Source organism: Mobula hypostoma, chromosome 17 (assembly GCF_963921235.1).
Source record: "Mobula hypostoma chromosome 17, sMobHyp1.1, whole genome shotgun sequence".
In the NCBI taxonomy this organism is placed as follows: Eukaryota; Metazoa; Chordata; class Chondrichthyes; order Myliobatiformes; family Myliobatidae; genus Mobula; species Mobula hypostoma.
The window spans coordinates 39,267,801-39,285,458 of NC_086113.1; the positions used below are offsets into that span (position 1 = coordinate 39,267,801).

Genomic DNA, 17,658 nt, shown 5'->3' on the forward strand with positions numbered 1-17,658 from the left:
TCCCCCCTTTCCTTTCTTCCATGGCCTTTTGTCCTCTTCTATCAGGCTCCCCCTTCTCCAGCCCTGTATCTCTTTCAACAATCAACTAGATCTTTACTTCGTCCCTCCCCCTTCAGGTTTCACCCATCAACTTGTGTTCCTCTCACCCCCCCCCCACCTTTCAAATCTACTCGTCAGCCTTTTGTCTCCAGTCCTGCCGAAGGGTCTCAGCCCAAAATGTCGACCGTGCTCTTTTCCATAGATGCTGCCTGACCTGCTGAGTTCTTCCAGCATTTAGTGTGTGTTGCAATGACATAAAAATAACTTGCCCGGGACTAAACTATTAGATTAGATTAGATTCAACTTTATTGTCATTGTGCCGAGTACAGATACAAAGCCAAAGAAATGCAGTTAGCATCTAAACAGAAATGCAAAGAATAGTGTTATCTACAAAATAACTGTGAATAAAAAGTAAGTGCTATAAAACACAAATATAAAAGTACTGAGACAGTACAATATGGTGCAATACTGCTTAGTGCTGTGATGTGAGGTTCAGCAGGGTCACAGCCTCAGGGAAGAAGCTCTTCCTGTGCCTGCTGGTGCGGGAGCAGAGGCTCCTGTAGCGCCCACCAGATGGGAGGAGAGTGAAGTCCATGGTTAGGGTGAGATGCATCCTTATGAAGTTATGAAGGCTTTGATTCATTGTTGTTTTGAGGACGGCATGGTGGGATAACTAGTAGCAGCTCACAGTGCAAGAGACACGAGTTCAATCCTGACCGTGGATCTGTCTGCATGGAATTTGAAAGTTCAACGCCCTGACATGATGAAATGATCTGTATGGACGGCATGCAAAATGAAGTTTTCCACTGCACCTCAGTACCTGTGACAATAATAAACTAACTCACCAATTCTCCCTGGGCAGGCATGCACATCCTCTGGGTGCTCAGGTTTCCTGTTACATCCCAAAATTGTTCATGTTGGTTGGTTAATTAACCACTGTAAATTGTCCCTAGTGTGTGGGAGAGAGGTAGAACCTGGGAGGAGTTAATAAGTGGGTGAGGAGAATTGGTTTAGAGTAAATGGGTGGTTAATGGTTAAACAGCCCATTTGTGCTAAATTTCTCTCCAATTTCAACGCAGCAATGAGAACCTCTCAACTGAAAGTTTTCTCCAAGCACTTGTAACCTCATAAATGTATAAAAACAACACCCAGTTAATGTTTGTATTTTACATGAATGAAGTAAAAACTTTATAATTTATCAAATTTCAATCAAACAGATCTGATCAAAGCTGACAACATTCAGATGGATGAACAAAAAATCTGGCCAAAGAGGCTGGGCCTAAAAAATAGAATTAAAAAAAAATCAGCTCCAAAAGCACTTAACTTCCTTTCCTCGTTTGTGTTAATAGCTGTTTCAATGTACAACATGTGACAGCAACTTTGCATAAAACATGAACCCAAAATGATAACACAATCCTGGCCAGATAATTTATTTTCAGGAAGTTCATTATGCCTCGGTCACCCATTTTCCTCATTAAGTTATTCCTATGGTGTTTTAAAACCATCTCAGAAAGTGCAGGATGGGGATGGGCAGGGGGAGGGGGAGGGGAAAGTTGGCCTGGTTTATTGTCCCAAGAGCCAATGTTCAGTACTTCCTGCTGCTGTATCAGCATAAACACTTCATTGTTCAAGTCAACTTGAAACTCCAGGCTCCTAATTAGGAGATAAAAGCAACCTACAAGATGTGGCCCACTCAAGGGAGAAACTTGGCAGAATTCAAGAAGCTGCTCTTCTGATCCCAATTATGACACAAAGGATCTGCGGTCTGAAAGATGGACCAGAAGAGCACAGAAGCTCTTGAATTGACAGTACACAAACAAGGCGGTTCCTTTAAGACCAATAATGGTGATACCGTACCACAAAAAGGAAGCCCCACCATTCAAGACCACAAACTACCCTTCACCTTAGGAGGACAATGCTGCTTTACAGTGACCCCTTTGCTTGCATCTTTGGAAACAGCTCTATTTCTATCTTTAATATCTCTTTTTTTTCCCCTTTTCAGGGTTCTTTTGAAGACCCTGACCTGGAGTTACACGCTGAGTTTGGTTCTTTGCGGAAATGGGACCCGCTCTCAGGGTCTCACGACTGGCCGCTTTTCGATATGCCAAGGATGCGGCCTAGAAGACTAGCATGCCTTCAGGATGCCGGATTTTCATGGCTCTGGAGGTGGCCGGACTTGAGGTTGGTGCTGTTGCCTGGGTCATTGTGGGAGATGGAAGATCGAAAGCAGCGAGATGGCTGCTGTCCGTGTGCCCAGAGACCCAAGTTCTTTGGGCACAGAGCTCGGAAAAAGCGATGCAACAGACTTTCAGCACCATGAATCAGTGAATTGTTTTGTCATGTCTCCCCTCTTGCTGTAAAAGGGAACACCTCTTTTTCCCTTACTAGGGAGAGAGAGCTTGTCGAATTACCGGGTGAATGAGTAGTTTTTGGGGTACTGCAAGTCTGTGTCTTTATTGATGCTTTGCTGCACTTTGCTGCCACTCGGTGGGGGGTGCCGATGCTTTTTTGCTGGTGGGGGGGGGGGTCGTTGCCTTGTGCTGCTTGTGCATGAGAGGGGGAAATGGTGGGGGGGCTTTGGGTTCTAACATTTAACTGACATTCATTCTTTGGAGCACTCTTCTGTTTTCATGGATGTTTGCAAAGTTAAAAAATTTCAGGATGCATATTATATACATTTCTCTGACATTAAATATACCTATTGAAACCTTAAATCCATCTATCTGCTCCATCTCCATTTCCCCAAATGTTCCTGCACTCCAAATAATCTCAGTCTCAGATTCTTAAACCAGTTTAAAATGGCACCGTTGAAATTCAGCGTCTACTTGCTGGTGGCCAATGAAACAAAGGAAGCAAATAAATACTTTGCCCTTCACACTTTTTTTCTGCAATCAGTGGCCTGTGGCTTCCCCGTCAGGGTTGAGCTGAATCGCCTGTATGGCCTGGCATTTTTGCAGAGTAGGCTTGTGCCTCGAAGAGGCAGGTCGGCTGCAGCACGTCCAGACTGGATTGCTGGAGCAGACTTGGAAGCAATTCAATACAGTAGAGCGAGGCAAAGCAAGGTTGAGAAACAATCCAAGTTTGATAGATTTAAGAGCCGAGCCGAATTGGAAAGGTTGGTACTGGCTGAATCTAAGCAGTGGAGCCAAGGCCAAGGGAGTATCGAAGTGACAGAGAACAAGAAAAAAAAAGCAAATTTTCAAGAAAAATTCATAGTTTTGGGCTCATAGCATGTCGAGAGGAAGCAGTAGATAAAAACGTCTAATTTTGAGCAGCAGATTGTAGCTATAGAAAGAAACACATGAATATTCATTTAGAAGCAAAGCAAATAACTCTTCCAACCACAATTGGGAGGCTTTTGGAAAATGAATCCATAAGGAACTAACAGTACATAAGAATAATTTCACATTGGTGAATTATTTAAAAAATACATCTCACGATGCTCTGGACACATCATCAGTGATCTAGATCACTCCAAATAACCCTCACCCAGGCAATCCAGTTGTGGCTGATCAAGTCATGACTTGTGCTCAGGTGACATGTGCTGCATATCCCCATGAACCTGCTACCTTCACCCAGAACCATCTTCAGGCTTTCTCGGTAATGTTGCTAATGGCTCTCTGCCTCCTTGTACCAGTGATGCCCAGTGACTGAAGGCTCTGTGTAGAGAACGTCTAGTGAAGCCCCAGCATCCCACTTCAACGGACATGCACTCTGCCTTCCATCCCTACCGCCGACTGTCACCGACCAGTTCTTCATATCTGGCAAGCTTCCTTTCATGGGCCTCCTGCAGACGCTCGTCCCATGGCACCGTCAGCTCCATCAAGGTGATATGTTTTGCTGTCTCCGAGACCAGGAGGATGTCTGATCTCAAGGCGGTCTTGACAATGTGCTGTGGGAACTTCACATTGAATCTCCAGGTCAGTCATGAGCGGGTGCCAGAATCCTTGTGGGTGGCTTTACTCTGGATTCTCATTGCTCTCCAGCTCTCACAAAGATGATGACTCCATTGCAGTGTTGAGCTGACAGACCAGGCAGACCAGGAAGCAGGCACTTAGCATATGCATAAGTCCAATCAATATTCCTCTGCATGGATGCGACAGTGATTAGCATCTGTTATGTGTGTGATGGCAGGAGGATTGTAAATCTGGATTTGTTTGAATTATCCTGAATTTTCTTTGGTCTGTAGCACATAATATGTGAGTAGTGCTGGCCATATGCAGGCCTTTCCACTAAAAGCATTTCCATATGATTCCTGCTGTATCTTATTTCGTCGAATAAAGGGGCTGCTTCATAGGTACCAGTACTTTTCTCCGGTGACTTCATTCAAGCAACAACTAGAACCTCTGACCAGTGATAACTTTACTGCTCTCCTCTGAAGTAGTGCCAGAGGATCTTTCACATCCATCCAGGTGTGGGGATACTTTGATGAAAAAGCACATAGTTAATCATAGGGCTGTGAGAGCTGCTGAGGAACAGAAGACCATGGAATGGATACTGGTTGTCTACAATTTGTAGAAGGAAGAGAAACTAAAGGAGAGTGGAAGAATTGTGTTTCAAAAGCCAAAGAGCAGTGGATTTCTGAAACTTCCTGCCTGAAGGGGTGGTAATGGTAGTAGAGGCTGAAGCACACATCATAGTGAAAATCATTTTGAGCAGCACTAGACACTGCAGAAACTACAATGAATTCTGAGGTGTGATAAGCTCAAATCATTATTTTTCTGGCTTGCATTTATGCAATATCCTGAATTGAGGACTGCATCAGATCAGGCATGATTATATTGAACAGTGGGATAGGCAGGACGGGATTTATGGTCGAGTCCTTCTCCTACTTGCTTCTGTCCACGTTGAGAGTCTCCCAGTATAAGAAGTTCTGTGATTCAAGACAAATTGAAATTCAGAACATCTATAAATAAACCTTTGGATATACAAAAGTTTCCCCACTACCCTCAGGTCACCACACAATACCCTAACACACCCTCTCTCTACTTATCAATTTTTCAGACTCAAGTAATCATTTGGGATTGACAATGTCTTGCTTCAACACTGTTTCTGAGTTGCCATGGTCATATGGGACCTGAAGACAGGAGATACTTGGCAGAGCTATTGAGTGTGTAAAATAAGATGGGGAGTGTTGCTTCTGCTCTTTCTCCTGACCTTCTGTTGGCTCTCAAAGAGAAGACACGTTCTCAGTTCCCTCCTGAATACTTCTCTACTTTAAGCAGTCATGAGGCAGGAATTCCCAAGTCAGTGATGATGCTACTTTTTCCAAAGTAAAGCTTTGAGAACATGCCTGAAGTATTTCACCTCCCTCCTAGTAAGTTGTCCACAATGCTAGAGTATTTATTTCAAGAGCTCAAAGAGATTAACAATATGGCTACCCATTAAAGCTGACGAAATACAAGATATAGTTAGGACCTCAGTCTGGAGATGTTGGCCCAGGAAAAATCACTGATATAAACTGACCTTTCCTGCCAGATGTTGAGGATATGCTTTTTTTCCCCTTTTTTCCCCCCTCTCATAGCCAAATTCTGTGTTGAACATTGTTGCAGTGGTGAAGTCCATCATTTGTGTTTCCTGAGACACATCTCTCTTGATGCAAGAAATGTTTCATACTTTTTAGTCATGAATGGCATACTGTATGAAGCTGTGGTGATTTTGAAGTGTGAACAGTTTCCCTTGTGAATAGCAAGGTGCAGCATTGTGGTGAGAAGGACAGAAGATGAATTAGTGATAACACAGCCTTGCGTGACACCAGTCTGCACTGGGATTAGACAGACAGAGAACACTATTCGTGAAGACTGTTGCTTGCATATCACTATATGCAGATCTAAAATGGCAGTAAACTTGACAGCAACCAAATCTGAAACACATTCTCTACAGCCCCTCTTGATTCAGTCAATTTTGTTTTTATAAGTTCAAAGAAGGGAAATGTATGGTGATTGATGCTACTCCCTACATTTGTCAGAGTGGTTGAGCACCAAAAGGTAGCCAATAATATTAAAGGGATACCAAAAGTTTCTTCAGATAAAGTGTAATGCTGGAGAGGTAGTAATGGGGGACAACGAAATAGCAGACGAACAGAATAAGTATTTTGCATCAGTCTTCACTGTGGAAGGCACTAGCACTATGGTGGAAATTACAGGTGACAGAGGGCATGAAGGGTGTGAAGTTAGCATAACTACAGAGAAGGTTCTTGGGAAACTGAAAGGTCTGAAGATAGATAAGTCACCTGGATCAGATGGTGTACACTCCAGGGTTCTGAAACGGGTGGCTGAAGAGATTGTGGAGGCATCTTTCGAGAATCACTAGATTCTGGAATGGTTCCGGGTGACAGGGAAATTGTATATGCCACTCCACTCTTCAAGAAAAGAGACAGTGGCAGAAGAAAGGAAACTATCTGGGATAGTTGGGAAGATGTTGGAGTCGATTATTACGGGCGAGGTCTCAGGGTACTTGGAGTCACATGATAAAATAGGCCATAGTCAGCATGGCTTCTCCAAGGGAAATCTTGCCTGACAAATCTGCTGGAATTCTTGTGGAATTAACAAGCAGGATAGACAAAGGAAAATTGGTTGATATTGTGTCCTTGGATTTTAAGAAGGCCTTTGACAAGGTGCTACACATGAGACTGCTTAACAGGCTGTGAGCCCATGGTATTACAGGAAAGATTTCAGCATGGATAAAGCAGTGGCTGATCAGCAGGAGGCTAAAAGTGGGAATAAAGGGAGCCTTTTCTGACTGGTTGCCGGTGACGTGGTGTTCCACAGGGGTCTGTGTTAGGACCAATTTTTAATATATATGTCAATGATTTGGATGATGGAATTGATGGTTTTGTTGCAAGGTCTGCAGATGGTATGAAGATAGGTGGAGGGGCAGCTACTTTTGAGGAAGTAAAGAGGCTACAGAAGGACTTAGACAGATTAGGAGAATGGGCACAGAAATGACAGATGAAATACAGTGTTGGGAAGTGTATGGTCATGCACTTTAGTAGAAGAAATGAAAGGCTCAACTATTTTCTAAATGGAAAGAAAATACAAAAAAAAAGAGGTGCAAAGGGATTTGGGAGTCCTTGTGCAAGATTCCAAAGAGGTTAATTTGCAGTTTGAGTCTGTGGTGAGGAAGGCAAATGCAATGTTGGCATTCATTTCAAGAGGACTAGAATATAAAAGCAAGGATGTAATGTTGAAACTTTATAAAGCACTGGTGAGGCCTGACTTGGAGTACTGTGAGCAGCTTTAAGCCCCTTATCTTACAACGGATATTCTGAAACTGGAGACGGTTCAAAGGAGGTTCACAAAAATGATTTAAGATTGAAAGGCTTGTCACATGAACAGCGTTTGATGGCTTTGGGCCTGTATTCACTAGAATTCAGAAAAACGAGGGGTGACCTCGTTGAAACCTATTGAATGGTGAAATGCCTTTAGAATGGATGTGTTTCCTATAGGAGGAGAGTCTAAGTGCAGAGAACACAGCCTCAGAATAGAGGGGCATACTTTTAGAACAGAGATGATGAGGAAAATCTTTAACCAGAGAGTGATGAATCTGTGGAATTCATTGCCACTGGCAGCTATGCAGGCCATGTCTTTATGTATATTTAAGGCAGAGATTGACAGACTCTTGATCAGTCAAGGCATCAAGGGACACAGGATGAAGGCAGATGATTGGGGCTGAGAAGAAAATTGGATCAGCCATGATAAAATGGCTGAACAGACTCAACGGGCTAAATGGCCTAATTCTACTCCTATATATTATGGTCTTATGGTCTAAGGTCACATTGACCGTATTGCCAGACATTTACCTTCCAAGAGGTTACCAGTCAACCACATACCAACTGCACACTGCCTTCCCACATTAACTAAAATGCAAGGTCTTGTCTAACTATGTTTCTTTGTATTGAAACATTATACTAACATCTCTCTGGCCCCACCCTAGCTTCAGTATTGTTTTAATCCCTGATTTTCCTCCACAGCTTGTTCATAGTGGTGCTGAGGATGTTGATTCTAGTCCTTGGAGTCTTTGGGACAATTCAGAAATCAATTCAGTACTTATATCTTTGCTCATCAATACAGAATACTTAACCAAAGCTCTGAGATGCAGAAGAATCTAAGTATCCTAGTGAATAATTTCCAAAAATTATGAAGCAAACAGAATGTTATTTTTTTATTATAAGGGGAATTGAATGCAAAAAAAAAGTAGGAAGAATGTGCTTCACTTTATAGTCATACTTTATTAATCCCCGGGGGAAATTGGTTTTCGTTACAGTTGCTCCATAAATAATAACTAGTAATAGAACCATAAATAGTTAAATAGTATTATGTAAATTACAGCAGTAAATTATGAAATAAGTCCAGGACCAGCCTATTGGCTCAGGATGTCTGACCCTCCAAGGGAGCAGTTGTAAAGTTTGATGGCCACAGGCAGGAATGACTTCCTATGATGCTCAGTGCTGCATCTCAGTGGAATGAGTCTCTGGCTGAATGTACTCCTGTGCCCAACCAGTACATTATGTAGTGGATGGGAGACATTGACCAAGATGGCGTGCAACTTAGACAGCATCCTCTTTTCAGACACCTCCGTCAGAGAGTCCAGTTCCATCCCCACAACATCACTGGTCTTACGAATGAGTTTGTTGATTCTATTGGTGTCTGCTACCCTCAGCCTGCTGCCCCAGCACACAACAGCAAACATGATAACACTGGCCACCACAGACTCGTAGAACGTCCTCAGCATCGTCCGGCAGATATTAAAGGACCTCAGTCTCCTCAGGAAATAGATACGGCTCTGACCCTTCCTGTAGACAGCCTCAGTGTTCTTTGACCAGTCCAGTTTATTGTCAATTCGTATCCCCATGTATTTGTAATCCTCCACCATGTTGACACTGACCCCCTGGATGGAAACAGGGGTCACCAGTACCTTAGCTCTCCTCAGGTCTACCACCAGCTCCTTAGTCTTTTTCACATTAAGCTGCAGATAATTCTGCTCACACCATGTGACAAAATTTCCTACCATAGCCCTGTACTCAGCCTCATCTCCCTTGCTGATGCATCCAACTATGGCAGAGTCATCCAAAAACTTCTGAAGAGGATGACAAGACTCTGTGCAGTAGTTGAAGTCCGAGGTGTAAATGGTGAAGAGAAAGGGAGACAAGATAGTCCCCTGTGGAGCCCCAGTGCTGCTGATCGCTCTGTCGGACACACAGTGTTGCAAGCACACGTACTGTGGTCTGCCAGTCAGGTAATCAAGAATCCATGATACCAGGGAAGCATCCAGCTGCATTGCTGTCAGCTTCTCCCACAGAAGAACAGGGCGGATGGTGTTGAACGCACTGGAGAAGTCAAAAAACATGACCCTCACAGTGCTCGCTGGCTTGTCCAGGTGGGCGTAGACACGGTTCAGCAGGAAGATGATGGCATCCTCAACTCCTAGTGGGGGCTGGTAGGCGAACTGGAGGGGATCTAAGTGTGGCCTGACCATAGGCCGGAGCAGCTCCAGAACAAGTCTCTCCAGGGACTTCATGATGTGGGAGGTCAATGCCACCGGTCTGTAGTCACTGAGGCCGCTGGGGCGCGGCGTCTTCGGCACAGGGATGAGGCAAGACGTCTTCCACAATACAGGAACCCTCCAGAGCCTCAGGCTTACATGGGAAATTGGTGATATTGTGCCTGGGAATAGCATTTATAGCATCAATCTTCTTGTTTAAGGAAGAATGTTAACATGTTGAAGTAGTCCAGAAAAGACTTACTTGACTGTGACCTGGAATGAGTGGGTTAGTTGAATGAGGAAAAATTAGACAAGCTTGGCTTGCAATCACTGGAGATGGAATTGAAATATACAAGATTATGAGGTATGTGTAGAGAATTCTTCTCATGGGAGAACCTGTTTAAAAATGAGTCATGCATTTAATACAGAAGTGAAGCAATTTTCTTTTCCATACAAGGTTAAGTCTCTGGAATTCCCTTCCTCAGCAGGTCCCTGAATCAGAGCCTTTAAATATTTTGAAGACTGACAGTCGATAAGCAAGGTGGGTGAAGGTTACTAAAGGCTTGTCCAGCTAATGTACAGATTAGCCATTTTTTCTTATAAATAGTGGTGTCGCCACAATGGTTTGACTGACCTACTTCTGTTTCTAGTCTGTATCTTCAAAAGGCAGTGCCTCAAGAAAGCAGCATCCTTCATTGGGAATCCTCACCGCCTGGACATGCCCTCCTTTCATTACTGCCAACAAGGAGGTTGTACAGGAGCCTGAAGATGCACACTCTGTTTTAGGAACAGCACTTACCCTCCGCCATCAGATTTCTGAATGGTCCATCAACCCCATCTCACCATTTTGCCCTCTTTTTGTAGTATTATATATTCCTTATTGTAAATATAGCATTTTTTTTGCATTGTACTATTCTGCTGCCAGGAAGCAAAACATTTTACAATATTTGAAAGTGATAATTACCCTGATTTACAACCTCCCAGATTCCAAGCTTAAATATGTTACAATAAAGAAGTCACTGTGCAGCAAGTTGCAAGTTCAAGTTCAAATTTAAGTTTATTATCATTCAGCCAAATGAAACAGCACTCCCATGGAGCCAAGGTGAAAAACATACACGATACAACACACCACATTCAAGATAGCGAGCACACATAAAGTCCCACTATATATATATACACACACATATACACATAGCCCAAGTCCCTGAGTGACATGTCCCATAAATTGAAGGTGCAGTTCCCGCCAGTCCATAGACAAACACGCGCTCGGAACCCAGCTTGTTATTTCACCAATCAAACATTGGCGGGCAGCACCGAGGGGGGAGAGGCCGGCTCCCAGCTGAGCACAGAAGCCATGCTACACCGCTTCAACTGTCTCCTTTCCTGGACTGTAGCAGCAGTCAAGGCCATGGTTAGAGGCTAGCTACTACAATCAAAGCCACAAAGATTCCCCAGCCCTCTGTCACGCCATCAAACAAGGGAAACAGTCCTGTGGCATCTTGCATTATTAATATCCAACAGGGTCTTGCAAACACAAGAGATTAGTGGCATGCAAAGGTTTGGGCACGCCTGGTTAAAATTTCTGTTACTGTAAATAGCTAAGTATATGATGACCTGATTTCGAAAAGGCATAAATTTAATGACACATTTCTTTAATACTTTAAGCAAGAAAACTTTTTTATTTCCATCTTTCACAGTTTCAAAATAACAAAAAAGGAAAAGGGCCCAAAGCAAAAGATTGGGCACCCTGCATGGTCAGTACTTAGTAACACCCCCTTTGGCAAGTATCACAGCTTATAAAAGCTTTCTGCAGCCAGCTAAGAGTCTTTCAATTCTTGTTTGGGGGTTTTCGCCCATTCTTCCTTGCAAAAGGCTTCTAGTTCTGTGAGAATCTTGGGCCGTCTTGCATGCACTGCTCTTTTGAGGTCTAGCCACAGATTTTCGATGATGTTTAGGTTGGGGGACTGTGAGGGCCATGGCAAAACCTTCAGCTTGCGCCTCTTGAGGTAGTCCATTGTGGACTTTGAGGTGTGTTTAGGATCATTATACTGTTGTAGAAGCCTTCCTCTTTTCATCTTCAGCTTTTTTTTTTACAGACTGTGATGTTTGCTTCCAGAATTTGCTGGTACAGTATTTAATTGAATTCATTCTTCCCTCTACCAGTGAAGTGTTCCCTGTGCCACTGGCTGCAACACAAGCCCAAAGCATGATCGAACCACCCCCGTGCTTAACAGTTGGAGAGGTGTTCTTTTCATGAAATTCTGCACCCTTTTTTCTCCAAACATACCTTTGCTCATTGCGGCCAAAAAGTTCTATTTTAACTTCATCAGTCCACAGGCCTTGTTTCCAAAATGCACCTGGCTTGTTTACATGTTCCTTTGCAAACTTCTGATGCTGAATTTTGTGGTGAAGACACAGGAAAGGTTTTCTTCTGATGACTCTTCCATGAAGGTCATATTTGTGCAGGTGTCGCTGCACAGTAGAACAGTGCACCACCACTCCAGAGTCTGCTAAATCTTCCTGAAGGTCTTTTACAGTCAAACGGGGGTTTTGATTTGCTTTTCTAGCAATCCTACCAGCAGTTCTCTAGGAAAGTTTTCTTGGTCTTCCAGACCTCAACTTGACCTCCACTATTCCTATTAACTGTCATTTCTTAATTACATTATGAACTGAGGAAATAGCTCACTGAAAATGTTTTGCTATCTTCTTATAGCCTTCCCCTGCTTTGTGGGCATAATTTATTTTAATTTTCAGAGGGCTAGGCAGCTGCTTAGAAGAGCCCATGGCTGCTGATTGTTGGGACAAGGTTTGAGGACTCAGGGTATTTATAAAGTTTTGAAATTTGCATCACCTGGCCTTTCCTAACGATGATTGTGAACAAGCCATAGCCCTAACAAGCTAATTAAGGTCTGAGACTTTGGTAAAAGTCATCTGAGAGCTCAAATCTCTTGGGGTGCCCAAACTTTTGCATGGTGCTCCTTTCCTTTTTTTTTTCCTCTGCTCTAAAATTGTACAAAATAAAAATAACACACTAATCTTGCTTAAAATGTTGAAAATAATGTTTCATCTTTAACTTTATGACTTTTGGAGATCAGGTCATCTTCTACTCACTTAACTATTCACAGTAACAGAAATTTTGACCAGGGTAGCCCAAACTTTTGCATGCCACTGTAGGTCCAAGACAATCACCCATGGTTACAATGCACACCACCTTCACACACCCACTCCGTGACCTTCGATGCCTTCTTACTGGAAGATTTTTAAACAATAGTCAGCATGTCCACTTCTAGTATGGAAATTCAACATTTGGTGTTAGAGAAGGAGAGAAGTGAAACACTTTCATTTCGATTGCACCTGTCAAGTTCATTCCTTTCATAAATGTGCCACCAGTCTATGAAAGATCAAAACCTTGAGTTTAACACACCATACGTATAAGCAGAGGAGAAATAATCGCAGGGTAGCAAATGATTCAGGGAAATAGATCCAGACTTTCAGGTAGTGGCAGCTAAAGTCTCAGCCAAGTAGTGAAATGATAATAATAGTAAAATTCAGAGCCATTAATGTGGGCTACACTTAAACAAGCACAAATATTTCAGAGAGTTGCAAGGCAGGAGTTTCAGGAACAAGGGACAGAACATTGGAAGAATTTAAAGTGGTTAAGAATTTTAATATTTCCATCTTGCCCGACTTGTAATAAATGCATGTCAGCGAGGATCCAAGAAGAAAACTTTTGCATACACATAAAAGTTAATGAAGTGTGACAAATGGAATTGTCATGATAAAGTTACAGCTATATATGACTAGTTCAGAAGTCTATAAGGTAAATGTATACTCAAAGTATAAATATACGCTTCCAACATAAATTTAAACTGAAGGAAGTTTCAACTCATCCAGTTATAGATGCGTCAGGGAACGGGAAGAGAGAAATCAGTTTAGGTTTAGTCAGTGGAGTTGAGAGATGATGACAAGATAAATTGGGATGTTTCTGTACATAGGAAATGGACAGCGTTAGTAAGGCTCAGCATCTGGTTGCGAAATAGGGCCAGACTTAAATAGGAAAAGAAGCCACTTCATGCAACCTTCTAGGTAAACATGGACATAAATAAGTGTAGTCCAACAATGAAAGAGCTTTGGAAAGATAGTTGTATGGTCAACTATAATCAATGACTGCAGAAATGTGAAGAAAGAAAATACAGTAGGTATAGTTTGACTTCATCAGAGTCTCTGTGGCTTTGATAAGATCTGTTTCAACACTATGGCAGGTATAGAAATTAGATTAAAAAGGACACAACAATTGAACTTCTAGAAACAACACACATACTGTAGCTTTTGAAGATAATAACAAAAACGATAACTAAAACATCAACGGACCTGGGTATCTGTGCATGTCCTGCCAAAGATATGAGGTGGTTTAGCAAGTAATTTGGAAAGACAGCATAATACCATTGATTGCAAGAGGAATTGAATACAAAAGGTAGGGAGTATATGCTTCACTTAGATAAAGATATTGACGGCACTGATTTCCTGATTTAAGGAAGAATGTTAAGGTACCAACAGCTCAGAAAAGGTTTATTAATGTAACACCTGGAACTGGAAAGCTGTGTTGTGATGGGAGGTTAAATACCTGCTTGAGTTCGGAAGAATGAGTAGCAATTAACCATCTTATTTATTTCAACATTGGAAACAATTCAGTCCATCAAGTCATTCCAGCTCCCCGTAGAGTAATTTCACCAACCCCATTCCTCATTTCCTTGTAGTCCAGAAACATTCTTTCTCTTTAGTGTGTATCAAATACGCTTCTTTTAATCACTTACCTCTACTAGAGTTACTTTACAGTAGACAATTAACCCACCAGTACATGTTTTGGAAGTAGAAGGAAAGTTGGGCACTTCTGGAGGTTGGCAGAGGCAAGACATTTGGTAAACAGGTAAGAAGGAATTTAGGAGGTTAAGTAACATCTGAGGGGGAAACAAACTGTAGATGTTGAATTGAAATCCTGCATCAGGGAATAGTTTTATACTTGATATTAATTCTACATTCATTTCAGAAACAGCTCTGAAACAGATTGTTCATTTTTTAAAAACTTAACTGAAAATTTTAAATTTAGTTAACTCTGTTTTCTGGTCCATTCAAATTAAACGTCTTAATTTGTTTTTTGAATTATTTACCAACATCCGAGACATTCTTAATTGTTCAAAATGTTAAACAATTTGTTCAGCCCAAGGTATAGATTAACAAGTGTTGATAAACCAATTCAGTTAACAAACAAAACAGTTATAGGCGAAAGGTGTACAAAGGAGTGAATATTTATGAGAATAGGTTGAGTGAACTTGGCCTTTTCTCCTTGGAGCGACAGAGGATTGAGAGGTGACCTGATAGATGTGTATAAGATGATGGACAGGCATTGATCATGTGGATAATCAGAGGCTTTTTCCCCAGGGCTGAAATGGTTGCCACAAGAGGATACAGGATTAAGGTGCTGGAGAGTAGGTACATAGGAGATGTCAGGGTTTTAAGTTTTTTATTCAGAGAATGGAGAGTGCGTGGAATGGGCTGCCGGCAATGATGGAGGCAGATACGATAGGGTCTTTTAAGTGACTTTTGGATAGGTACGTGGAGCTTAGTAAAATAGAGGGCAATAAGTAAGCCTAGTAATTTCTAAGGTAGGGATATGTTCGGCACAACTTTGTGGGCCGAAGGGCCTGTATTATGCTGTAGGTTTTCTATGTTTTTAACACACAACCTTTATTTAATCGTTGAAGTCATAACATCCTTATTCAAAAAAGCTATGTTATCTGTGTCATGACTGATTATTCATGAACAGATTAAGGTAATACTCTGTTTAAATATTACTGATGATGTAAGTAATATTGGAAGTTGATTAAGATCATCAAAAAAATTGACAAAAAAACTATTTCCTCTGTTAGTGCAGTTCAGAAGAAACGTTGGGGCACCCTTTGAGAGAAGGGTAGTGCAGTTTGATGTGACCAGAATAAATATTAAATTTTCCTGAATGCTATTGGTATCACTTTGCTTTGGAAACTGAAGTAGTAAACCTCAGTTTATTACAGAAGAATGACACGTAGCAAAGCAAATATAGCTCCTCCTCATTTAATGAAAGACAGTTTTGATGGCATCATTTCTGGTTTATCTTCCATCCAGGACATCTCAAATGTCCTCTTTCTTTAAGGATCATGGTTTCCCTTCTGTTGTCATCAATGACGCCCTCACCCGCATCTCCTCCATTTCCCACACTTCGGCCCTCACCCCATCCTCCCGCCACCACAACAGGGACAGAGTTCCCCTTGTCCTCACCTATCACCCCACCAGCCTCCAGATCCAGCACATTATCCTCCACAACTTCTACCACCTTCAGCAGGACCCTACCACTAAACACATCTTTCCCTCTCCACCCTTCTCTGCTCTCCGCAGGGATCGTTCCCTCCCTGGTCCACACGTCCCTCCCGACTGATCTCCCACCCGGCACTTATCCCTGTAAGCGTAAGTGCTACACCTATCCCTACACCTCCTCTCTTGCCACCATTCAGGGCCCCAAACAGTCCTTCCATGTGAGACAACACCTCACTTGTGAGTCTGTTGGGGTGATCTATTGCATCTGGTGCTCCCGGTGTGGCCTCCTCTACACCGGTGAAACCCAACGCAGATTGGGGGACCGCTTCGTCAAGCATCTCCGCTCCGTCCGCCACAACAGACAGGATCTCCCGATTGCCACCCACTTCAACTCTGCTTCACATTCCCCTTCATATATGTCCATACCTGGCCTCCTCTACTGCCAGGATGAGGCTAAACTCAGGTTGGAGGAGCAACACCTCATATACCATCTAGGTCGTCTCCAGCCCCTGGGCATGAACATTGAATTCTCCAACTTCCAGTAATTCCCTCCCCCTCCCTTCCCCATCCCAGTTTCACTCTGCTCCCTCCCCCAGCTGCCTACTACCTCCCTCATGGTTTCGCTTCCTTCTACTACCCATTGTGCTTACCCCTATTCCTTTTTCACCTTTCCTGCCTGTCACCTCCCTGCTTCCCCTCCCTCACCCCTTTATCTTTCCCCTTACTAGTTTTTCACCTGGAACCTACCAGCCTTCTCCTTCCCACCCTCTCCCCACCTCCTTTATAGGGCCTCTGTCCCTTCCCTCTTCAGTCCTGACGAAGGGTTCCGGCCCGACACATTGACTGATCGTTTCCACGGATGCTGCCTGACCTGCTGAGTTCCTCCAGTGTGTTGTGAGTGTTGCTCTGCCACCCTTGTGCCTCTCGTTGTCATTCTGGAGACGTGCAGCCCTTTCATCCCCCGTCTCTTCATCTCTTCTGCTGTTTGGTGTTTGTCTCTGATCCTGGAGACGTGCATGTCTCTCCTCCTCTGTCTCTTCTTCTCTCATCTTTTTTTGTTCTGACTCTTTGATCCTGGAGTCGTGCGGCCCTGGCCTCATCCGATTCTTGTTCTCTCCCTCTCCTGGCCACTTCCTGACGACGTTTGGCATCATCTCTTGACCATAATGTCCCCTTTCCCTTTCCACGTGGCATAATTAGGCAGACCATTTTCTTTTTTACCCAAATGCTGGATAGAAGATATGAAGTAGTAACACCAAAGGATGCTGATTATTCTTGATGATGTGGTTGGCACTCTCCTAAATGGACGTGACAGAGTCACCGCTGCCCCTTGACTGCTGCTAAGGGTTTTATGGGTGTCTCGGAGTACGTCATTACAATAAGATTTAATTATCTCTTATTGATGGGTGGCAGTTAGATCTGTCCCAATCCTGCACATGCTGATGGTGATTAGCAGAAGGTGATCCCTGGAAATAGAGCTGCCCTGCCCTTTTGCTCCGGTAGGTGTCGCTGCTCGGGCTGTCGCGTCCCAATTTCCATGATGGCCGATCGGGTCTCAGGTGAAAGCCAGCCTGTTTATTTTTGGCAAATGAGCAATTTTATACAAATATATAACCCTGAACTTTGCCTGCATTCTGTAAGTTAGCGCATTTTAATTCGATTTAGCCAAAAAAAGTGCCACTGTAATGCACCATTTGCGCTAATTGGAGGTCACAATCAGACAGACAGAGCATGAGAGTTTTGGTAGTATATACATTAGAACCAGAACATTCAAGATGATAGAAG

The 17,658-nt window shown here is 43.0% G+C and overlaps 1 protein-coding gene across 8 annotated transcripts in view; it reads right to left on the bottom strand.

The window, feature by feature from the left end:
• Positions 1-17,658, bottom strand: part of zdhhc11 (zinc finger DHHC-type containing 11) — a 138,662-nt gene that overhangs the window by 64,602 nt on the left and 56,402 nt on the right. Inside the window, exon 1 of one of the 8 annotated variants that reach the window (XM_063069741.1) lies at positions 885-914. The exons of the other annotated variants lie outside the window; for them this stretch is intronic. Within the exon in view, the coding sequence (XP_062925811.1) occupies positions 885-911 (27 nt within the window). The 5' untranslated portion in view covers positions 912-914. Of the gene's footprint in view, positions 1-884; positions 915-17,658 lie in introns of those variants that run through there. 8 annotated transcript variants of the gene reach the window in all.